The sequence below is a fragment of the Vipera ursinii genome (genome assembly GCF_947247035.1).
Source record: "Vipera ursinii genome assembly, chromosome: 2".
In the NCBI taxonomy this organism is placed as follows: domain Eukaryota; kingdom Metazoa; phylum Chordata; class Lepidosauria; order Squamata; family Viperidae; genus Vipera; species Vipera ursinii.
Genome location: NC_139513.1, coordinates 262,133,397 through 262,159,250, shown reverse-complemented (window position 1 = coordinate 262,159,250; position 25,854 = coordinate 262,133,397). Strand labels below are relative to the sequence as shown.

Sequence of the window (25,854 nt, the reverse complement as noted above, 5' to 3'; positions counted from 1 at the left end):
TCAAGTGTATAGTGATTCTGTTCTTGTCTTCTAGAAATATGACTGAGACTCAAATTACTGAAAGTGCTCTGGAATAAGCAACAGTGCATTATTCCAGTGGAGATTAGATAGAAACAAGGAACTCGTGACCTTGATTACTTAGAACAAGGTTTGGATGTTGGAAGAAACTTCTCTTGATGTTGTAAGTCTATTTTGAGAGCCACAAATAGAGGTAAATAAAAGGGAATTTGCATAGAATTTGCGTAGATATGAAGAGACTATTGTCTGATATTCAGTGGGAAACCATTGTAAAAACACTTACAATTCATTATACATAATATATTGAATTTCTCCAAATTATGCGTAAAAACAAAGGTACACCTCAAATTTTAAAAAAAATCTGGAAATTTTATATCTTTATTTAGATAGCACCTTGAAACCCAGTTTTCATGCTTTTTATACCTGAGGCTAAATATGTTCTTGGACCAGATTCTTACCTTTTTGATCATGACTTTATAGTACTATATAGTACTGTCATTGCTTCCATTCATATTTTAAGCTGTAAGTCAAAACTATAACCTTTGGCCAACTATCCTTCATATGAACTACAGTTGAAATAATTTTCAGTCCTTGTGAGCAATGACTTTTTTTTTGAAATTCTGAAAAAATCTTACGCCTTGAGGTGAGATTGGCTCCTACCCTCCTGATGTTTCAATTGAGCCTTAAGACCTGGCTCTGCCTGATGACTGGAGACTCAGTGGGGAAGGTTCGTACTGGATAAGGTTGACTAATTAAAATTCACTCCCCCCCCCAATGTATCTGGCTCTCTTCTTTGCCATCTTTCTCCTTAATTTTATTTGTTAATGTTGTATTTGCTGTGTTTTTGGCAATTGATGATTTTAATGTTTTTCATTGTTTTTAATGTTGTTAGCTGCCCAGAGTCATTGGATACGAGATTGGTGACAAATTTTTAGAGATAGATACTTAGATAAGTGTTTTCATATCTCTGAAGGACTGATACTTGTGTTTCCCAAAAAATAAGACTGGGTCTTATATTAATTTTTGCTCCAAAAGTCACTTTAGGGCTTATTTACTGGTTAGATCTTATTTTCAGGGAAATATGGTACGAAATGTGCTATCTGGCTGATGATCTTAATTGGGGCTTATTTTGGGGGTAGGGCTTATATTACGATCATCCTGGAAAAATCATACTACGGCTTATTTTCCGGTTAGGTCTTATCTTGGGGAAAACAGTGTATGTAGGAGAACTTGTTCATTGTTGTTCAGAAGACAGAACAAGAAGTAGTGGGATTAAATTACAAGATATCAAATATCAGAAACAACAGTAAGAACTGTTCAACAATGGAACAGTCTGCCTTGGAAGAGGGAAGATGGTGGATGGCCCTCTAATAGTGGATTCCTATTGGATAGGAATAATGCACAAAATCTCATGAAAGCTACCTAAGTAAACTATTTAGTTGTGAAGTTATCTAATTTTAAGATCCTCTAGAGCAGGCATGTCAAACTCCCAGCCCACGGGCCGGATGTGTCATGACAAAATCGCACCTACCCCATTGGTGGCAATGGGGAAAAAGTTGCAATACATCGCGTGACATCCCATGATGTCACGAGTTTGACATGCTTGCTCTAGAGATAATCTTAAGAGTTACAGATGAGGAGAGGTTACTTCTTCTATATACTACAGCTGAAAAAACTTGGCAGTGACAGTATATTTTGTTTATTTATTTGTCCAGTTTAAATAGCTGTGCATTTCACCAAATAAGCGGCTTTGGGTAGCATACAATAAAGCTAAAGCAATCAATAAATACCTAAATCCATTAACATTAATGATTATTTTAAAAAACATTAAAAACTAGAAAAATAAAAAAAAATCTGTAATCTAATAGATTTAAAAATCTAATAGATACCTTTGTTATTGCTAAAATGTCTGTTTCTACTCTAATCTCTTCTGGAATAAAAGTGATACCAGCATATTTAATATCCTAGTGTTTCTTTGAGCAATTGTAATTCTAATATCCATTTCCAGCAGTACTTATTATATATTTTGCGTAGAAGTTAAATAATGGGACATTATTCCTAATGTACTCTTTTCCTAATGCTTAACCGTTTAGTTTCTCTATATCACACAAATTATTCAATGACCTCATGAGATGACCTCATGCACTCACATTTTTAAGGAGTATCCGTGAAACCCACACATACATCTCACTGTTTTTATTCCATGTGTTGCTGAAGAATGGCAAAATCTTAAGTGCTATCTTGTTAGCATTTGAAATAAGTGCAACTGCTTAGTAGGTAGTTTGAGTATTCCTTAGCATTGCCATTTTACTTGGAATTGTCTACTGCTATGTTTTCTATACCTGCACTGTATGTATTTAACCTTAATTGTAAAAACCTTTCTGAGTACTATGAATGTGCCAGGATTGTATAATTTCCCAGTAAGCACACATGGTCATGGAAGTAATTTTTTTTTATTTTGTCATTTTGGCAATAATTTAAAATGTTAGAACTACTGACCACAGAGAGAAAAAAACAATGACGGCTGCCTGGCAACTATTCTTTGCATTCAGATTGAAAGCTATGAATTGTGTCTCTTGCTAATCCATAAAAGCATAAGCTTCTTCTGGAAGATTACAAAAAATATAGCAAGTATGTTAATCTGAGCTGCTTGGTAGATGCTTACAACCTATTTTTATACCAAATGAACAAAAATTTGCTCTCATTGTAACATTTACCTGACTACATTAAGGACCAGAAAATACCTTAAATAACTTCTGTTCTTCTGAACATGTACAGAAAATTGCTGGGGAAAAAAATCTTTTTCTAACAATTTAAGAATTAATAGCACTCTCTCAATTTGGTACTTTCCAAATACAGTATGTTAGATTATAATTCTTAGCCTAAACAGTGGTTGACCATGCTAAGTGGCAAGTTTGAAAATTATAGGAAAATATGCATGGAAGACATTCAGTTGTATAATGATAGGTAATAGTCTGTTTTTGTTTTCAATCTAAAAAGCTGTTTTAGGAAAAGATGTGCTCCCCCGGGAAATGTGTAGTTCTACAGCTACTGTTGAATCCACATTCCCGTTAGGCCGACTTAGCTAAGTTGGTGATAGGATTTGAAGAAAATTGTCTTCAGCTTTATTATTCTTTTGTAAATATTCTGAGTTGTTCCTAGGAATGCCTGATATTCATATTCAGTCTTTGATGCCCAAGTTAAGTTAAATTCCTATACTAATTCTGGAGTTAGAGAATCATATAAGCAGCACTGCCCAAACTTTACAATTTGGCAGGCCAGCCAGGGGGGTTCGTTCTGTCCGAGTGATGGACATGCACGTGCAAGCTCCATTTGTGCAAATGGTGGGTGCACGTACCCATCACTTGCACAAATGCAGCCTCACACACGAGTGTGAGTGCTTGCTGCTCATGCAAGTGGAACTGAGCACGTGTTCTCACCCACTACTTGGCACAGCCCAGTTCTGCTGGACTGCTGATATAAGAATCTCCCTTTCATGATAAATACTTATATTATCATAACTATTCCACCTTTGGAAGACCAGGTTATGGAAATATTGTTATGGGATAAATAGAGTAAGCATCTTTTTTGGCACATAATAGGCCAGCCTGTTTGTACTGAACTACTCCTTCCTTTTTGCCAAGATCCCCATGGATTTCAAGGCAAAATATAAAGTGTTGGCTATCATCTAAAACCTTAAATGGCCTGGGTGATGCATTGGATTCCACCATGTCATTTGGTGGCAATAGGACCAATTGTCAGTCCTAGGTTGTGGATGGTGTCACTGACAAGTATTACATCTACAGGAGAAGAGAATCTGTAATATGGAAGGCTAACTCAGGGTCTAACCAGTTCTTCCCTGTGAGGTAACTCAGTTCTGGGGTAAATCATGCCTGGGGATGAACAGTGGTTGGAAAACTAGGTCTCTATGATGCTGCCATCAGCCCTTAACTATAAACTAGTTTTTCTCTTCAAACCAGCCCTCTGGGTAACCAGAGTGGATTAAAGGAGCAATCCTCACCCCTTGGGATCTGGCAGTTACAGAAAGGAAAACCAGTCAAAACTCCAAGGAGTCAATAGCTCAGTCAAGCTGAGGCATGTGCCAGAAGGCGGCCAGTCAACTTCAAGTTTTAAACAAAAATCAAAATTATTAAAGTTGCCAGAAGATAAGTTTCCACACAAAACGCGTAGTTAAAAAAGAGCTAAAATACCAAAAAACATTCACTGCATTGGATGGCTTATAAATTCAAATAAGTAGATAAATAATAAAAATAATAAACAATTAAACTCATTTAATTGTTATAAAAGGTTTTAAAATGACTTTTATGTTGATTTTATTCAGTTATTTTGTTTTAATGGAAAGTACCCTGAGGGAAGTATAGAAATGAAATTCATAACACTATGGAATCCTTGATCTTGGTTGTTGCTGACAGACATTTTATTATTCAAATAGCTAACATCAGTGGTAGCAAATTTGGGGTTTGCTCCCTTTTTATATACTGTAACTTGCCCTGTCAGTGTTGGTGGCAGTGTGGTTTTCTCCTTGGTAGTTCCCTGATTAATTTTAATTTAATTTTAATTTTATTAAATATATATACCGCACTTTCCCGAAGGACTCAGGGCGGTTTACAGGGTATTTAAAATCAAACAGTACGAAATACAAAAGTTAAAAAACAATTTAAAAAAGATTAAATTATCCCTTAACTAAAAACCTCAGTTAAAAATTCTCAGCCTGGGCCGGAGAGCTCTAAGAGCCAGGTCTTCAGGTCCCGGCGGAATGAGCGAAGGTCAGGGGCGGTCCTAAGCTCTACGGGCAGCGGGTTCCAGAGAGCAGGCGCACCCACAGAGAAGGCCCTCCCCCTGGGTGCTATCCGCCAGCAATCTTTTACCTGCGGCACCCTGAGAAGACCCTCCCTGTGCGAGTGCACTGGACGAAGGGAGTTTGATGCTGGCAGGAGGTGTTCCCTGATTAGGGTATTGTTTTTTTGATTATTTGTCTGTTGGCTGCTGGAGAAGATGTGTTCTTGTCTTTTTGTTTCCTTCTTAGTTTTTTATTGTCTTTTTTGAATGGCCTGTAAATGTACTTTATCTCTGTTTACCTATGGATGGATGATTTTTGTGAATGCTAAACTTCCAGGAATTCCCTAGGAATTTTGGATTTAGCTTGGTCTAGGATGCTCACAGTCTGCCAGTTAAAATTGTGGTTAAATCTATCTTATGTGTTGTGAGATCAAGGATTTTTTTTCTTGTGTCTTCTGACTGCTAGTTGGTGTTCATGGATGTCCCACATTGTGGCTGTTACAGTCCTTACATTTCATATTGTAAATGACTTTGTTTTTTTTCTTCTTGGGCTATTTGGTCTTTTGGTTTATGTAAGATACTTTGAAGGAATTAAGTTGATTTGTGTGCTACAGTGAGGCCATGTATTTGTAATAGTCTGTTGGTTGTTTCTGTGATGCTTTGATGTATGGCCATGTTGTCCCTTTCATAGCCTGTGTTGAGTGATCAGGGATTTTTTGATAAAAGTTGTGTTGCTATCCATTTTGTTAGATTATGTTATGTTAGACAGTTTGTTTCCTGCATAATAACACTATCATGCATGAAAACCTCTTGGAAACAACCAACAGGCTATTACAATCACATGGCATCACTGTAGCACGTGTACATAACTAGAAGATATAGTTTTTATTATCTATTGTACTGACATCTAAACTAATCAAAGAATTTAAGCTAAGGATACTCATTTATCTTATAGCGCATTTCAGTTCTGTATTGGAACAGACAACAATAGCATATTCAGTGACTATTGGATGTGCTTTTGGCAGCATAGGCAATTTGGATAGTTGTAGAGAGGATGGAAAATTCAGTTGCTGTTACAGAGGGAAGCAGCCATGTCCTCTGAATCTTAGTACAAAGGAACTATTATATAACCTTCTGTTTTGTACTCTCCCCCCCCGCCCGCCATTATGATCAAGTGAGAATGCAGTCTTGCTTCAGTGACAATTACAATGTGTTTACTAATTTAAATGGATTTTTAAAAAATCTTTCCCCATTTTCCTACTTGCCTTCTTTTGTTTTCTGTTTTGTGTAAGTAGCCACAATAACAGTGATAGGATGCTTAACGCTACATTGCATTATTCAGTCAGCCAGAATAGTAACTGAATTGTCTTATAAACAGTGCACAAGCCAGAGTGTGATATGATGAAGATTTGACTTGACAATTTATCAGGCAATATGCGGAAGCTTAAAAGGAAAATAAGAAAGATGCTTGTGTCTTCTGCTTTGGAAGAGGAACCAAGGAAGAAACCTTGTTGCTGGATTCTTCCATTGCAAAGCTTCCATTGCAAAGCTTTGAATACACAAGGAGTATACCACATAAATAGCTGTTCGGGTCTTGAGAGTTGCACAGTTTTTAAAGAGAAGTGAAAGAATAGTTGATTTAGGTCTATCTAGGCTGATATGGGTTAAATGCTAGATATGTTTGAATTCAGGGGAACCACCCAAATTCTTACCACCACTCTAAAATATTTCTTCTAGTTGAGGTGGCCTGCATCGATCTATTATATCATGCTTTAATAACTTACTGGAAATAGCATCCTAACCATTTAGTTCATTATCTTGAGAATTTGTCCCCACAAACCCAGGATGAACATACCAAACCTATTACCATAAAGAAGATACAGGGATCTGAACCAAACGAAGCATCCATTGAAACTTGTTTGGTTACTGATTGTCTTACTTCCTCTGTCAGCTTCTAAACAGCCTCGGCAAAGTCTTCCAGTTTATATTTATTATATCAGATACCTTGTGCAGAAAATAAAATGTAATAACCCAGGAAAATTTAATTTCCTCTTTATTTAAGCAAGTAAGCAGGCAAGTTATAACTCAAGATGAAATGCTTATTCAATAAAATTGACTATAAAATTTTTCCAAGTATTGCAAATTTAAACTGAATATCCCAATCAACTAAAGATTCAAATGAATATAGTAGAGGTGCAGACAGTCACAAGAAGTGGTTCATCTCTTTGGAAACCAATGATGTAGATCTGCTGAACTTAGCCCCAAATTCTAGGCTGCCATACTCAAAAGACTCCAGATTGCCAAAATGGTGTTTTCTGATTGGCTCCTTTATAAAATCTTACAGAGATTCCTGGGTCCCAGTCAGTCCTTCTCAGGTGACGTGGAAAGTCTTAGAACATTTTACCATTTCCAACATATGTTTCTTAATTGCTGTTCCTCTTGATGTGTTTTTGACTGCTTTTTCAAGGTGGTTCCAGTCATCTCCATCCTCTTCTACACCCTGTTTGTCAAAGCTTGTGCTTCTATTTAAAGCCTGAACTAACGTACCTGCTTTATATTAGGCAAGAAAAGCCTTTTTTGCTTTTCAAAATGACTTCTCATAAGTATGTAGTACCATTCTTTAAGCAGATTACGAAAGTAATTTAGCCTGAATATGTAACAGACACTCTTTAAACCAGAGTGATGATATTATCTGGAGCAAAGTGCAATCCATTACTGATCTGTTTTTTGTGTGTGTTTGTGTGTGTGTGTGTATGTGTGTTCCATTGGCTTGGCTCGAATTACTGTCAGCAGTTCTTTGCCACTTTCATTTTTCCTTTCTTTTCTTCCCCTTTTCTTTCTTTTTTATTCTTCCTAGCAGGATCATCCCTGCCATGGCTACCAAGTGAATTTTCCTGAAATATGTCAGATTGCATCTGGATAATCTTCTGGATCATCCAGAAGACTGATTTTGAGTGGCATGCTAACACACCTTTCTGCCTTCCCATCGTTTTTCCCCTTCTGTTCAATTGTGTCTGATTCTTGGAAACTGCCTGATTAAGACGGGGAAGTTTTCTTGGCAAGGTTTTTAAAACTGGTTTGCCATTGTCTCCTTCCTAGGGCTGAGAGAATGCAACTAGCTCAAGGTCATCCAGCTGGTATTCTACCTAAGATGGGACTAGAACTCACAGTCTCCTGGTGCTCAACCTGATACTTTAACCACTGCACCAAACTGGTTCTCTTTTCCATCCTACCCAACCAATAAGTCTGTGAATGCTTCTGCATTACTGCAGTGGCCAGACAAAGGAGTAGCAGTCTCCCAATTTCTTCACTTGGCTCCTCTTGAGTAATCTTCTTTTCTGAACCCGCTCCCCCTCAAGTCTTCTATTCCCCAGGGAAGACTATTTTAAACTAAATTGGATTCTGACTTCCTCAGATCAAGCCTGCATAGTCACCACCCACCCCATGGTGAGTTTCAAGTCCAAGTTTTTTTTAAAAAATAAAGGCTTACCTAGCGAAAAAATATGAAGGAGAAAAGAGTGAGAACGCCATATTGAGGGTATGTGTGTGTGTAAATGCGGTTGCTTCCTGTTTTCCCTGTTCTCATTATTATCTAAGACAGGGGTGTCAAACTCAATTTCATTGAGGGCTGCATCAGCATTGCGGTTGCCCTCGGGGCTGGGTGGGTATGGCCAGGGTGGGCGTGGCCTACTGGGTGGGTGTGGCTAGAGTGCATATGGCCTACTGGGTGGGCGTGGCCAGCTCTACATCCTTCACATCAAGGGTGCCTATGGGGGCCTGGGCAGGAGTGGGACAGATCTGAGGGTCTCTGGCAGAAGGAGGGTCTCTGGGCCAGGGCCAAGGCAGAGGGGGCCATTCCCTCACTGTTTCCAGGATGGCTTCGCGGGCCACATGAAACCACTTCGCGGGCCAGATCTGGCCCCCGGGCCTTGTGTTTGACATGTCTGATCTAAGGTCTCTTCCAGACTTTAATCACACAGTCTAAAATGCAAAGTGCTTATAAAAAAAGGTAGAGCCAGGTCCCCAAATGAGGAAGACACATCCACCCAAATTCTTTATATTTCCTTCTCTAGATTATCTCAATCCACCCCACTCTTCCCTTCTTCTCTCTGCAGTGAAGGGCACCATTTCTTTCAGGGACCATAGATAATAAGGACAAGGAAGAAATGCCTCAATTCTAGCTTTTCTTCCCTCACTTGATCTGTTTTAACACTTCTGCTGTACTGTGGACCAAATGTTTAATTGAGTGCCTCCTTCCAGAATAAAGAGAGTTAGCCCAGATGATTTCATGGCAAATACTAAGCTGGATAATGCTCAATTATCAGCCAAACGCAGGGTGGCTGGTATGGATACCACGGGGCAGTCATACTTCAAGAATTGAATATAAATCCTAAATCCAAATCTGGCAAACTGTAAGGAAAGTGCCTAGATGAGATCTTCTTTCTTTTTTTATTTTTAAAAAAGCCTATCTCTTACAGCAGCAGCAGCAGCAGCAAAGGCTGCAGAAACATTAGGCTATCTCTCTCATTTTGGTCCTTCCGCCGTGACCTGAAGACCTGGTTGTTCCAACAAGCGGGCCTGGACTGACTACGATTTTTAATTAGGCTTTTACTGGGTTAAATTGTTTTGTAATTTTGTATTTATTGTTTAATTCTCTTTTAAAATTTTTACTCTATGTTTTTTTAATTTTTATTGTTGTGAGCCGCCCTGAGTCCTCAGGGAGACGGGCGGCATATAAATTTAATAAAATGAACTGAAATGAAATGAAATTTCCAACTGCATACAAAGTAGAGTATGTAACCCAGGAGCACAGATTGTCCTGAGAAGAAGCAAAGACCTATCTCATATTCATCTGAAGGTCAGTCCAGAAAAACCTACTAACTGTCATGGCACATCATTTCCAGAGAGTCTACAAGGTGTCATACTAGTTCCACAACTGGAACATCAACCCCAGGTGTGTTTGAGCAAATTACATGGACATTTGGAGGACCAGCAACTTCCCGACCAATAACAAGGGTTAATCTCATGCATCAGAACTCTTGAGCACTGGCACAACTGATCTAGACCTATTACATGCTTTTCCACTGGTTCCTGAAGTAGAGCCTGAACCTGAGTCTTATAGCATTCAGTTGGTCCAGGAGATCTTGTCCTTCTATCCTGGAATGATCAGACCTGCAGGGATAGGGAAAATTAAACCATCGGTATTCCAAATGATTATAAATATATGTCTGGAGATTGAGTGGGGCTATTTTGTCAGCCAAGGGTGCTATAGCAAAAGCATACAGACCATCATAACTTCCCCAAGACTCCACACTTCAGATAATAAGAATTCACATGGACTAAAAGGAAGAAACCCTCAACAATGTGAGTTTCTGCAGATCGGCCAAGGAAAAGAAATTTCACATCAGTTTCTACCACTATAGAAAAGCCTCAGCAAGGGACGCCAACCAAGCACCCTCAAAAGACAAGTCTTGGCCCTCTCCTAGATTTCAGTAGTGAGAATCAAAGAAGTTATCTCCTGTCAAGACATTCCTGAGCAGTGATCTCCCTATTAGATAGATCAGGGTTTTCATCAAACTAACATTTGAGACTCCAAATAAGTCTATCCCATGAAGACCTGTGGTGCTTTTGACTAGATCTAGGACACCACATGAGCTGTTCCCCACCCAAATGGCTTTGGCAGACAGCAACTAGTCCTCCATAGGCTCCTTTATAAAGCATATAAACTTAACTTTCATAACTTGGCTGCAGGTTCCATTCAACCAGGGAGAGTATTACAGAAAATAATTCCCTAGGGGCCTTATGGTTGTAAGATTCCACCCTTAGGAATAGCTTTGGTATTTCCCACTATAGAATTTCCTGGCTCTACTGTATAAAAACAGCACATTTTTCTAGTTATGCCTCCAGGGCTAGTAGGAGGGAAAGACCCATTGTAGGCAGTGGCCTAGCATGGGGGGTGCAGGGGGGGCCGGCCGCACCGGGCGCAACATCTGGGGGGGCGCGCTCGCACTGAGCTGCTCAGGGAGCCCCAAGGGCTGCACAGAGTTGGCTTGGCTCCGCTCTCGAGCTGCTCTTTCTTGCAAAGCGAAATGAGTCCGGCAGGTGAGATGGGCGGCCACATAAACTAAATAAAATAAATAGAAGCGGCCAACTCTGCCCAGGCTCAGGCCAACCGCAAGCGCCCCGCAGGCGCCTTGGCAGGTTTGGCCGAGCGAAGACGGACCCGCTGGCCGGCCGGCCTAGCTTCGTGCGCATGCGTGGCTTTATTTAGCGGGGCTCACGTGCGAGCTTGAATGCAGCGGCTCTTGGAGGTCGGAGCCCCGCCCAGCCGCCCTCGAGAGGGACCCGGAAGCATCCCGCATGCGCGCGACTCTTGTTGGAAAGTCTATGCCGCTGCGGGGTGCGTCTTTTCAGCAGTGCCGTGACGTCACCGCCCGCCCGCCCCTCTATTTCCGCTTCCGGTTGCCTTGCCCCGGGTGCTGACAACCCACGCTACGCCACTGATTGTAGGATGCCCTGTCTCTTGTGTAGACAAAGAACCATTGCAGTAAATCCAATAGATAATTTTGTTTTCTGAAACCTTCAGTACTTTTGTCTTTTTTGAGTGGGTGGTCCATGAAAGAAACAGCAAAGAGGCAGAACTTTAAATTGAGCTCCTGGAATGCAGATGGGTAACTTTCACTTTGTTTCTTCTTCCTGAATTGAAAATGATTGTAATTCTGTCTGTCTGTCTGTCTATCATGTTCTGGATTGTTTTCCGTTCTTAAAATAATAAGAATTACCTAGAAGCTTTATGTAGAGTGACAAATGATTGCCCTTTTTTGAGGCAGTCAAAAATCACAATAAAAATGTCAGCTGTGATGTTCTGCTACCCCCTTTTTTTGTTAAAATGCTACTTTTTTATTTCTTGTATTTTAATCATTTTGCGTAAAAATGTTTTATCTTTAAATTGATTCTTGTTCCTTAATTTGTTAACTATTTTAGGAAATTTTAATTAATAGAGAATACCTTTAAAAATATATGATGGCTAGATGAAAAGCTACTTGTGAATTGTATTTTAGCTGCTGTAAGCTGTTTGCAGGAAAAGCCAAGTATATGTGTGTACATTTGTGTATGTGTGCGTGTATAACTTCAGCCAGTCCCCAATTTTCTCTTTAATCCTATCTTAGAAACCTTTTGAGAAATTAAGTGCATATTATCTGGAACATCTATGGCACATTTTGTTTGATATTTTTGTTATGGCAAAAAGTCCCATTGCATTTTCTATCTCTAGATTAACTGGTTCTTTTCTGGAGAGGCTCTCCTGGTATGTGTGAACCCAGCCTTTTATATCTCTAGATCAGGGGTCTTCAAACCAGTTGTCTTTCGGGTGAGGTTCAAGGTTTTGGTAACGATCTTTAAGTCCCTACATGGCATGGGTCCGGGATACCTCAGGGATCACCTGCTGCTGGCGTCAACTCCCCTCCGCCCTGTGCGTTCCCACAGAGAGGGCCTCCTCAGGGTGCCGCCAGTCAGGGAATGCCGACTGGTGACCCCCAGGGGGAGAGCCTTCTCTGTGGGCGCTCCGGCATTATGGAACCAACTGCCGGTGGAGCTCCGGATGGCACCAGACCTCCGAACTTTCCGTCGTGACCTGAAGACCCACCTATTCAAAATAGCTGGTCTGGCCTGACGGGGATGGGTTTTAATAGTTGTTTTAGACTTGTTCACTGTTTTTAACTGGGCACGGGTTTAATCTTTTTTTAATTTTTGTATTGTCTTTTTTTATATATGCCCTGTGAACCGCCCTGAGTCCCCACCAAGGAGAAGGGCGGTATATAAATTAAATAAAACTAAACTAAACTAAACTAAACTTGGCCCTTTTATGACTTGTGGACTTCAGCTCCCAGAATTCCTCAGCCACAAGTCATAAAAGGGCCAAGTTTGAAGACCCCTAATCTTGATGAAATCTGGTGGTGTTACTACTATGTTCCAAGGCTGAGACAGTTAATCTAACTGATGGGCCTTCTCCATTAAAGTGGCCTTTCTAGAACTCTGATTTAGGAGGTCCCTATCTTAGCTTGCATTTCTTAATTTTTTAGGGCTCACCCTTTATCCAGGCATTTTTATCTTTTGTATGTTTGATGCTGACTGTCGTGTAGCTGTTTTTACACATTGTATTGTTTTTGTTTTGTTATTTCATTTTATTTCTAAGAAAACACAGTACATAAAATAAGTATAATATATTTCAAATAATGATGAAGAGCAAGAGTATTGATGTTGCTTCTTCGTGTGAAACAATGTTGTTATTCTGTTGTAACATACACAATAAGTGTCAGGATGAATTTAGTAACTTAGTAATTTTTCTCTTCCTGTAATTTAGAAAAATGTAATTACTTTGCTAGCAAATTTGAGCCTTAACCCATTTTTTGTTAAATTATTAAATTTCAGGAAATTATTCTAAGCAATTATCTAGATGGCAGGTTGCATTAAAAATAGGGGTGGTGTTACTTTGATTTCTCATGGATACCACCCCCAACCTCCATAAGGTATATAGATTATTATAATCAAATTTATATATACAGTCATGGCCGAAATTGTTGGCACCCCAGAAATTTTTCTAGAAAATCAAGTATTTCTCACAGAAAAGTATTGCAGGAACACATGTTTTGCTATACACAGGTTTATTCCCTTTGTGTGTATTGGAACACAACAAAAAAGGGAGGAAAAACAGCAAATTGGACATAATGTCAAACAAAACTCCAAAAATGGGCCGGACAAAATTATTGGCACCCTTAACTTAATATTTGGTTGCACACCCTTTGGAAAAAATAACTGAAATCAGTCGCTTCCTATAACCATCAATAAGCTTCTTACACCTCTCACCTGGAATTTTGGACCACTCTTCCTTTGCAAACTGCTCCAGGTCTCTCTTATTGGAAGGGCACCTTTTCCCAACAGCAATTTTAAGATCTCTCCACAGGTGTTCAATGGGATTCAGATCTGGACCCATTGCTGGCCACTTCAGAACTCTCCAGCACTTTCTTGCCATCCATTTCTGGGTGCTTTTTGACGTATGTTTGGGGTCATTGTCCTGCTGGAAGACCCAAGATCTCGGACGCAAACCCAGCTTTCTGACACTGAGCTCTACAGTGCGACCCAAAATCCTTTGGTAATCCTCAGATTTCATGATGCCTTGCACACATTCAAGGCACCCAGTGCCAGAGGCAGCAAAACAACCCCAAAACATCATTGAACCTCCACCACATTTCACTGTAGGTACTGTGTTCTTTTCTTTGTAGGCCTCATTTCATTTTCGGTAAACAGTAGAATGATGTGCTTTACCAAAAAGCTCTATCTTGGTCTCATCTCTCCACAAGACGTTTTCCCAGAAGGATTTTGGCTTACTCAAGTACACTTTGGCAAACTGTAATCTTGCTTTTTTATGTCTCTGTGTCAGCAGTGGGGTCCTCCTGGGTCTCCTGCCATAGCGTTTCATTTCATTTAAATGTCGACTGATAGTTTGCGCTGACACTGATGCTCCCTGAGCCTGCAGGACAGCTTGCATTCCTTTGGAACTTGTTTGGGGCTGCTTATCCACCATCCGGACTATCCTGCATTGCAACCTTTCATCAATTTTTCTCTTCTGTCCACGACCAGGGAGATTCGCTACAGTGCCATGGGTTGCAAACTTCTTGATAATGTTGCACACTGTGGACAAAGGCAAATCTAGATCTCTGGAGATGGACTTGTAACCTTGAGATTGTTGATATTTGTCCACAATTTTGGTTCTCAAGTCCTCAAACAGTTCTCTTCTCCTCTTTCTGTTGTCCATGCTTAGCGTGGCACACACAGACACACAATGCAAAGACTAAGTGAACTTTTCTCCTTTTTATCTGCTTTCAGGTGTGATTTTTATATTGCCCACACCTGTTACTTGCCCCAGGTGAGTTTAAAGGAGCATCACATGCTTGAAACAATCTTGTTTACCCACAATTTTGAAAGGGTGCCAATAATTTTGTCCAGCCCATTTTTGGAGTTTTGTTTGACATTATGTCCAATTTGCTTTTTTCCTCCCTTTTTTGTTGTGTTCCAATACACACAAAGGGAATAAAGCTGTGTATAGCAAAACATGTGTTCCTGCAATACTTTTCTGTGAGAAATACTTGATTTTCTGGAAAAATTTCTGGGGTGCCAACAATTTTGGCCATGACTGTAGAATAATCCAATGTGGTTCAGTAATTAAAATGTTGTAGTTATTATGCAACTTTGTACAGGTAGTCCTTACTTATGATCACAATTGAGGCCAAAATTTCTATTGTTCAGTGAGATATTTCTTAAGTGAGTTTCCCCCTATTTTATGACCTTTCTTGCCACAGTTGTTAAATGAATCACTGCAGTTGTTAAGTTAGTAACATAGTTGTTAAGTAAATCTGGCTTACCCACTGACTTTGCTTGTCAGAAGGTTGCAAAAGCTGATCCCATGACCCCGGGGTACTGCAACCATCATAAATATAAGCCAGTTGCCAAGCTTCTGAATTTTGATCATGTGATCATGGGGTTGCTGCAATGGTTGTAAGTGTGAAAAATGGTTGTAAATCACTTTTTTCAGTGCCATTGTAACTTTGAACAGTCACTAAATGAACTGTTGTAAGTTGAGAGCTACTTGTATAATGTCTTTAACTCTATGTTTGCATTTTGCATTGGCTTCAGTTGGTAATTTTGGTCTCCCTGTTGGTTGAAAATTGGGTTGGGTGGTGTGAGGTAAATGCTTTTTCTGCTTGATCATCATTCTGTCTGACAGAATAAGGTCTACAGATAGATTTAATTCCTTGCAGAAGGAGAATTAAAGAGTTGAGAATTTTTTAATTGTTTTCCCATTTCATGTGCAGGTTAAATGAAGAATGGAGTTAATATGGTACAGATGGAATATGTGGTTCAGAATAGTAGAATCAAGCATAGGGGCTACTGATGCAGTTCATGATTTAGTCTCTATCAATGTACAATTCTGCCTGCTTCCTTGGCATAGGTAGTCCTCGGCTTATGTCCATTTGTTCAGTGGCTGTTCGAACATACAGTAGTATTGAACAAGTGGACATGACTGGTCCTTGGAGTTCCGGCTGTCACAGCATCCCTGTGGTTGTATGTTTGCAATTTCTGACATTCTCTGCTGGCTTTCCACAGTTATGTTGGTCCTGTGAGGTCCTCACTGAATGACATGCATGGTCCTCAATTATGGTAACCAGTACTGCTGAAATTCCTGTCACTAAGTGATATGGTAACATGATGTGCTTTATGATCATGTTGCTTAGCAATGGCCATTCCAGTCCCAATTGCTTTTGTAAACCAAGGACTACATGTATATCCTCTTGGAATTCTGAGCTGCTGCATGTATACTTTAGATAACATGTTCTAAGTGGGTGCAAAAAATATATGAGTGGGATGGTATGCAGTTTTTTTATTTATAAGTAATTTTCTCCAATTTCTCACCTTGAGGATGTGTTAGAACTAAGTTTCAAAACCTTAGCCTGTAATTGCTTAATGTGTTCAGTTCCTAGACATCTGGAGACTATCAGTTTGGGGAAGGCTACTCTGATGTACATATAATTCTTAAAAAATTCCATTTGGATTCCTAAGATGTAATGACTACAGCAATAATCCTGTATGTGTTTGCGAACTTCCCCAAAGGGATGGACTTCCCTGTGGATCTCCTGGATAACTACAGTCATGAAGATCTGGAGAGATCTGGAGAAGATTGTCTATCTGAACTTAGATGTGGAGATCCAGAAAATCCAGAATATTTCTCTCTTGATAATCTCAAGGTAAGATTGGAGTCATTGTTGTTCATTTTAATGTTTATAGATATTCTTTATCTGTATAATTTTAGATGATTTTAAAAAATTCCCTTCCAGATTACTAATGTTGTCAGATAGGTAATGTGCACTGTCTGCAGGCTCGCTAGTCACCATCTGGACTTGGAAGAAAATACTCAACAAATAATCTCCAGTAGAAGAGAATATATGTAACACAGAACTGAACTGTAAAATCCTTGGTGCTCTCTGAGCTTGTCTGCAGACATTTAATCACTTCACCTGATAAAATCATCAGTGCTATTGAATATGTTTCTTGCTCCCTGTTTATATGCAGTAGCTTGCCCTACTACTGTTGGAATTAAACCATTTTTACATGCCATTCAAAAGTGATAGTAAGAAAATTAAAAAAGAAATAAGAAGACTAGAACACATCCTCTCCAGCAGCCAACACCCTGATAAGCAGGGATCAACTCCAGGCAAAAAAAGGGAAAACAATACAATAACAACAACAACAACAACAACAATAGAGTTGGAAGAGACATTAGAGGTCTTCTAGTCCAACCTCCTGCTCAGGCAGGAAATCCTATACCATTTCAGACAAATGGTTGTCTAGTCTCTTCTTAAAAACTTCCAGTGTTGGAGCATCCACAGCTTCTGGAGGCAGGTTGTTCCACTGATTAATTGTTCTAATTGTCAGGAAATTTCTCCTTAGTTCTAGGTTGCTTCTCTCTTTGCTTAGTTTTCATCCATTGCTTCTTGTCCTGCCTTCAGGTGCTTTGGAGAATAGCTTGACCCCCTCTTCTTTTTGGCAACCCCTGAGATATTGGAACACTGCTACCATGTCACCCCTAGTCCTTTTCTTCATTAAACTAGACATACCCAATTCCAGCAACTGTTCCCTATATGTTTCAGCCTTCAGTCCCCCAAACATCTTTGTTGCTCTTCTCTGTACTCTTTCTAGAGTCTCAACATCTTTTTTACATTGTGGTGACCCAAACTGGATGCACTATTGCAGGTGTGGGCCTACCAAGGCTTTATAAAATGGTATTAACACTTCATGTGATCTTGATTCTATTCCTCTGTTAATGCAGCCTACCACTGTGTTGGCTGTTTTGACAGCTGCAGCCCATTGCTGGCTCATATTTAAGTGATTGTCCACTAGGACTCCGAGGTCCCTTTCACAGTTCCTACTATTGAGCAAGGTACCACTTATACTGTACCTGTGTATTTGGTTTTTCTTGCCTAAATGTAGAATCTTGATTTTTTTTTTACCATTGAATTTCATTTTGTTAGATAGTGCCCAATGTTCAAGTCGGTCAAAATCCTTCTATATCTTAAGTCTGTCTAATTCTACTCTACTCTAATTAATTTACTAATCTAATTAATTTACTCTAATTAAGAAAGTATTGAGTAATTTCTTGAACTACTTGTAGTGAAACTACCCATACCAACAGTAGAAGGGCAAGCAACTGAATATAAATAGGGAGCAACTATGCACATTATAGCACTGATGAAGTTACCTGGCTGGGTAATGAAATGTCTACAAACAAACAACCACACTCAGAGCGCATCAAGGATTCCACAGTCTTCTGTTATTGCTGGACTTTTATTTTTAGTTTGCAGCCTTGAGTCTTAGTAATTTATTCAGCAAAACAATTGGAGGCCAGTGCTTACTATTTTGTGTTCTGCCATTTTATCTTAACCTTTAAAGGCTGGAAGGTTGGGGCAAATTAATTTATTATTGTTTCTATTATATGTCTGAATGATTTGTTTTATTTATTTATTCAATTAATTTAGTTCAATGCATTCAATGTTTAATAATTTGTATGCCACCCATCCTTACAACTTGAGAAAGCTTACAATAAATATGAAATAAATACTGTTTATAAATTATTGTAGTATTAGGCATATTTTCATCACTTAATGGACTGATTCCACCATTTTGTGAAAAGCCATCAGAATGGGGGTACGTCTGATATCAGCAGGCAAACTGTTCCCCACAAAGGGGCTACTGCTCAGTGTGTCATTCTTAGCTCCCAGACCCCCAGTCCTTTGAGGGTGGGTAACTAAAGCATTCTTTCCCTGTTAAGTGTCATGTTTCCAACAGATAAGAGATGAATAAAGCAGAACTCTGAGGCTTGCAAATTTCTCAAAGAACATGTTTATTAGTTACAAAGTATCGACACGTCAAAAGTGAAACCAAGTCTGGATACACAAGCAACAATTCCCCAATACAAAGTTAAATATCCCACCCACAAAAGCTATGTAAGCAACTACGTTCCCCAATATAATTATTTGGTGGGCTTTTCATGAACCACCCAGTCTCTAGTCTTGGGAGCACCCGAAGACCTTGGTTCCCATGGTCATTCTCCCATTCTATGTGGCAATCTCAAATGAGAAGGAAAATGGCTGCAACCATGCTCATTTGTAAAGTTGACCGTTAAGATTGTATAGGGTGGGCATTTTGTTGCTCCTAAAGGCAACAAAGCTGTAAGCCATAATGGATCATACATACGATGACCAGCATCTTGAATTCAGCATAGAAGCCTGGTGGCAGCCAGAGTAGGTAATACTCTGTTAATTTGACTAATACCAGTCCGAAAGCAAGCTACTGTATTATGTGCCAGCTACCACTTCCTTTTAAGGACAACTCGACATAAAGAGAATTTCATTAGTTTGATAACCAGGGCATGAGTCTTTCGTCTTTAGTGTTTCTTCATTCAAGAATGTACTCTGTCAACAGTTCACAGATCCAAATGAATAAAAGTAAAAATGTCGAACTTCTTTTCTCCCTCTTAGGTTCCGATTTGTTTGTCAACCGTAGGCTTCATTCCCCTTTATGGTGGAGAAGAAAGACACAAAGTTCTTGCTTTATTTGCACCTGAGGACTCACTTGCAGGTTTCTCTTATATTTTGAATTGTAACACTGTAGCATTCTGATCTGAATTATTCCTTTTTTTGGTTCCCATGTGATTTGTTGCTTTCAGTATGAAGTGTTTAGAAATACTGTAGAAATCATGATAAAATGGGGGTGCAATTGAAACTGGGCAAAAAGACTTTTGCTGTGAATAGCTTCTTCCTTCCAGTTTTATAATGTTTGAAGGATTTGATTCAATCATTGATTGAATCATTCAATCATTGAATCATTTCAATCAGACTTGATTCAATCATTTTCCCATGCTTTGATTAAACAGGTAATTTCAGTGAAAATCAGCCTGGAATTGAAGATTCAGGGTTCTCTTGAAGATTCTCCTCTTACATGAAATCATTTGTGAACCCAAGGTTAATTGTAATTTGTTCTTACAAGAGCAGACTCATTTGTTGCCCTTTTGTTGCTATCATAGTACTGCAAAGATTTGTAATTTTTCTTTTCTCTAATTTTAGTTAGGGACTCATAGCTGATTAGGGCTTCCTTTGATTCAAGTAAGCAGTAAGTAGTTATTTCTTCAAATAAGTAGTTTCTTTAAATTTGGTAATTTAGAAGTTGAGGTGGAACCAAAATGTTTTGGCTGCCATTCTGTTCAGAAGGTGTCTCCTGCATGTAGAACTCATAGATCTTTGGAAAATGAACCTATGATGGGATTACCCAGCTGAGATGTGATGGCTTTTAAAACGGAACCGATCCCTGCTTTCTAAGAAATGCATGTACTGAACATGCATTTAGTGCTATAATTAAGAATAAAACTAATGTGAAATATATACCTCTATAACTAGGGATAATTAGAATTGAAAGACTGAACACATTCTTACTTTATATTCTTTTCCTCTTTGAGCTGTTGCCTTGTTTCTGGCTGATCAGTGGTGGACTATTGATGATATTTTGAGAACATCATCTCCTTCTAGAGAAGGACTTCTACGGGTAAATAAAGTTGTACCTCTAGTAAAGTGTTTGATAATGAAATCTAAAGCTTAGCACAAATAAAAGAAATGTCTTGCTTATTCAAGTGTGCAGTTCTGATTTACTTAGAATAGAATTGCCTGTGTTAAGCTGTGTCAAGAATTCTGAATTGTAGTAATGAGCTGTTTATGCGCTTATAATATGGACAATGCCTGGGATAAGGATTTATCATTGCAATTGTTTTATATTTTTAGCGTCTCTCATAATTGGTCATGCTGGCTAAGGCTGCTGGGATTTGCAGTTCAGCTGTGGGTTTCTTATTCTTGTACTGTATAAGCCAAGATAACTTCCCTCAGATCATTTTATTTGAATGAATTCTGGGCTCTGAAGAATTAGCAATTATATTCCAACATTATAGTTCTTAAAACTCTTCAGAAACTGTAATGTATTAATTGTATTCATATCTTTTTTCCTAGTCACTGTATCCTCACTTTTGAGCTATTTTAAACCAGGTTCATAATGTAGAATTGCCCTACTAGGGTTTTTTCCATACCTCATTTTTATTTTATTAACTACATATGTATATCTACTTTTGTCCTAAATTGTTTGAGGTGCTTTAGAAATGTAAGCAAATTAACTAATAGCTAAAACCATAATCAAAAATAAAATCCCATTCTGCTTTCATTCTTTTGGAAGTATAAATGTGGATTTTAACTATATGAGACTTTTGGCTATGTTTTCTAATTCATATGTTTTTTTTAGGTAAAATCAATTGGGGAAAGAGTGGTTCTTTATGTGCTCAACAAAATAATTTATCGTAAACAAGAAATTGAGAAAAATGAGATCCCATTCCTTTGCCACGGTAGCCATGATTATGCAAAAATTCTATGGAAAAAAGGAATGGCTATTGGTTTTTATTCTATCAAACTGCCAGGTAAGACTATTCTTTAAAATGGAAAAAGTAATTTAATACAAGGCAAAAGAAAACAAGCCCATCTTTTAACTTCATTTGCAAAGAACTAGTACAGACGTGTCAAACACAAGGCCCGGGGGCCGGATCCGGCCCGCAAAGTGGTTTCATGTGGCCCACGAAGCCATCCTGGAAACAGTGAGGGAACGGCCCCCACTGCCTTGGCCCTGGCCCAGAGACCCTCCTTCTGCCAGAGACCCTCAGACCCCACTGCCTTGGCCCAGGCCCCCATAGGCACCCTTGATGCAAACGATGTAGAGCTGGCCACGCCTACCCAGTAGGCCATATGCACTCTAGCCACGCCCACCCAGTAGGCCACGCCCACTCTGGCCATACCCACCCGGCCTCTTGAGGGCAACCACAATGCTGATGTGGCCCTCAATGAAATTGAGTTTGACACCCCTGAACTAGTATATACAACTCCATTATATACAACTGCATTTTTATTTTGGAAATGGGATAGGAGCACTTTTACCTATCCAATAGGATACATACAGAAAGGAATGATTCCTTAGGAGCTGGTGGTGGTGATAGGAATGAAGATGGTGATGATTGTTGTTGGTGAAACTGCTTATGAACTCAACTACTGTCACTGACTTCTATCACTGAAGGTAGCATATACTTGTAAATTTGTCTTTATAGAAATCACATAGTTCTAGGAACCTAGCAAACAGCTTTATAACAAAATAAATATGTAGAAAGGTGATCCTTCAAGTTTTTTAGCTCAGAAAAAAAAAGTTTACACATTCCTTGATGAGTTTCATTTTATTGGCCTCAACCCAAGCTTTTACTGCAACTGTGCATTGATACAGTATTTGTCATTAAATCCGACAGAAGTTCGTGGAAGGTTTTGGGCTTCCATTCATGATTCTAGATCTTCAGAGCAGTCTCTGTATGGATGTTAAGCTTCTCAATACTGTGTTATTAATCACGTTAGTTCAAACAGATATGCTGGTAGCATTATGCACATTATGAGAATGTAAGTTTATTTCACTTGTCAATGCTAAATATGGACACTAAGTTGGAAATCAATGAAAAAAGGAAATTAGAGAAGGAAATTAAATTTCTACAGATTAAGCCAGTGTTATTTCCTCAAATCTACTTACCCAGATTTAAATGCAGTTGTGTGAGATTGATGTCACCAAATTCTTTTGCTAATTCTTGACATCTTAAATCTTATTTAAAGTTATAGACTCATTTGCCTCACTTTACAGACTGCTAACAGATAGGACAGATCATCAGTGTCTTTGTTCATTTATTGCTATTCTCAAATGGACTTTATTTTAATTGAGGGCCTGAATGCGAACTTCCCTTTCTTTTTTCTTAATTGTAAGCATAAAACAATCCTCTTTTGTTCAGTTTAAAATTGCAATAGTTTTTAAAAAGCCATGTAATGAATGTCTAAAGAACCTTGGTGGATTAGTAATTATTGATTGTTCCCTTCCTCCCTCCCTCCCTGTCTTAACTTCCAAGGAAATCCGTTGCCAACTGCAACAAATTATATGGCCTTGACAGGTCTTAGAAACTTGATATTTGGCCAGATGGCCCTCCTTCTGCTGTGACTTGCCAAACCTTGCGGGAGGGTAAAAAGCAGATGGCAAGGGATTCTTTTGTTTTGGTTGCTGATATTTGGACCTTCTTGAATAATTTTGTGCAGAGTTTTTAGATAGGGTTAGGGTTAGGTAAAGGTAAAGGTTCCCCCGCACATGCGTGCTAGTCGTTTCCGACTCTAGGGGCTGGTGCTCATCTCCGTTTCAAAGCCGAAGAGCCAGCGCTTGTCCGAGGACATCTCTGTGGTCATGTGGCCGGCATGACTAGACGCCAAAGGCGCATGGAGCGCTGTTACCTTCCCACCGTAGTGGTCCTTATTTTTCTACTTGCATTTTTACGTGCTTTCGAACTGCTAGGTTGGCAGAAGCTGGGATGAGTAACAGGCACTCACTCTGTTACACGGCACTTGGGATTTGACCCACCAAACTGCCGACCTTCTGATCGATAAGCTCAGCGTCCTAACCCACTGAGCCACCGCGTCCCTAGGGTTAGGGTTTGCCTATTTTTGGAATACTACATTCCTATTAGTGGAGAGCAGTTTTGCTTAACCTGCTCCTTTGTTACTTGCAGTCTAGAGCAGTGAGGATCAAATTCCATAGTAGGTTGCTTTCATACTATTTGCTCCTAGTTTGCCAACCCTGATTGCATATAGGGTTGTTACCTGTATTCATGCTATCAGTTTGATAATGCCTGGTCTGGAGTAGCTATGGTAGATGTAGGGAACTTATTGCAGGCTGCAGAAGCGCAGCTGAAACAATTGTTTTTCAGTCTCCTGAAGATGAGACATAATGAAACCACCTGTTCAGCACAAGGTCAATCAGTTAATTGTTAGCTATTAAAATGCAGCTGACATAACCAAGCCAGGGGAATATCATGCAGGCTCAGAGCCAATGGGAAAGTAGGATTTTTTGTTATACACGAGCTCAATCCAATGAGTGAATTTCCTTGTAAATAAAAGGAAGCTTTGGACATTGCTCTGGGCTCTCATCCCGAGGCAGGAAAGACTCTGTCTTATTTTCATGAGAGACCACCACAGTAGCAATAAGATTTAAAAAAATGATTCTTGGCAAAGTTAAGGGAAGACTAATATTTTGTTCCTCAGTATAAAAGGAGATATTTTTTTTAAAAAAACAGACTGTACGATTTCATAATGCATATCCTGACCTTTCAGCTTATTCTAATTTGAAGAATGTGAAGAACCAGTTATTACAATTAGACTGCTCATGCCTACAAACCATTATTTGGATTTTGCTTGACTTACATGCGCAACAATCAGGACAGGATCAGTGGAAAGGACAAAAGATCCCCTTATAATGATATAAGAGAATGTGATGGACTTTACAGCAGGGTGATGGATTGCATGGCCAATATTATAGAGCCAACTATTGTTATTAAAGTTCAAAAACATATTTTAATCAGTCTTTTTAGAGTTTAAAGCTTTTATGGCTTTTAGGTATTTTATTATTGTTGCCCAGAGCCCTTGGTACGTATATTTGAAAACTTATTTTAGAGAAATAAAATACCTCAGGTATGCAAAGATGACTCCTTCTGAAAGGCTAATTAGAGTTGGCTGTTGTGTTTGCAGGGAGCATATGTAGTGCCTTTCTTACTCAGAGCTACCAGCTTCCTGTTCTGGACACAATGTTTGTGAGGAAGAAGCATAAGGGTAAAGATTTTGGGCTTCTGATGCTGGAAGATTTCGTGGATTCTTTCACAGAGGATGCCCTTGGTTTGCGTTTCCCTCTGACATCTTTCATGCATACTGGTAAGACCTGGAAGATACTTCAGAATGTTCATAGTCTCAGTTTAGGAGTAGAGCATGACATTCTGAATAGATATTGCATATCTCATTTGTCAGAACACATTCTTTGCATTCCCCGCTACTACAGGTATTACTTATTTTAGCCTCAAGTCCATCCTTATGCACACAAGAGACAAATATCTAAGAAATTTTTGGTAAGGCCTGTAGTCTTTTAAGAACAGTTTTAAGGATTCCCTGGGGTTTTAACATCTGAAGTATTGAACTGTTTATATTCTGCATTGCTTTCATTGGTATATTATGAAAGGTGAACATTTAACAGTCAAAAAGCCATCTATGGCTTTTAAAGCAGTTGTAAGCAATGAAGATAGATGTATGTACCTATTCTGTACAAACTACAGGATGCTCTTGTGCTTCTGTTTGTGACACAATTATGTTTCTAATGCTCCCTTAAAAGCAGATGTTAAAAATAGTGTTGCCATATTTTGAGGAAGTTATAGATGTTTTACTGAATGTGTTATAGATGTTTTACTGAATGAGTTCTATTTATCTTGCTCAGCTTGCCAGAAGTACTTTGAAAGGTATCCAGGGGATCGTGAACTTCTGTGGGAAGTTGAAGGCATAGGCCACTGGCACCAGCGAACACCTATAGCCAGCGTTTTGCAGAGAGAAAGTTTAAAACTCAAAGGTAGGAGGGTATTGACGAATAATGCAGTTAGACAAAAATAGAGACTGAGAATTTTTACTAGTCGGTGGGTGTTTTCCTGAGGTTCTAGAAAGATTTCTATTTTTTAAGAACAGCAAGAAACTTGCTTGCAAGCCAAGTTATGGAACTGAAGGAAGATTGTGTGGGGTAAGGGAACCAGGGTAGATTTATAGATGGAAGATTATTGTGCTGCCGTAAAAGGAAAAGTCCCAGCTTCCAGGTCTTGGACAACCTGCTGTGGCCAACTCACTGTGAGACAACTTGCCAGGGGAACCCGCGGTGAGTTATCCTGCAGTGAGTTGTCCTGTAGCGAGTTTTCCCATGGCGAAATGGCTGCAGTGATCCGGCCCTCCAGATGGGTCCAGAGTTCTGTGCCTATAAGGACTATTGTGCACCTTTCTAAAAGGTAAAGGTTCCCCC

General features: G+C 39.2%; 1 protein-coding gene across 2 annotated transcripts in view; it reads left to right on the top strand.

Moving 5' to 3' along the window:
• FAM169A (family with sequence similarity 169 member A) overlaps positions 1-25,854 on the top strand; it is a 49,282-nt gene that overhangs the window by 1,516 nt on the left and 21,912 nt on the right. For both annotated transcript variants that reach the window (XM_083357284.1, XM_083357283.1), the window contains exons 2-7: positions 16,486-16,619; positions 19,410-19,509; positions 20,384-20,469; positions 21,211-21,382; positions 24,555-24,734; positions 25,288-25,416. In XM_083357284.1, the coding sequence (XP_083213410.1) occupies positions 16,486-16,619; positions 19,410-19,509; positions 20,384-20,469; positions 21,211-21,382; positions 24,555-24,734; positions 25,288-25,416 (801 nt within the window). The remainder of the gene's footprint in view (positions 1-16,485; positions 16,620-19,409; positions 19,510-20,383; positions 20,470-21,210; positions 21,383-24,554; positions 24,735-25,287; positions 25,417-25,854) is intronic.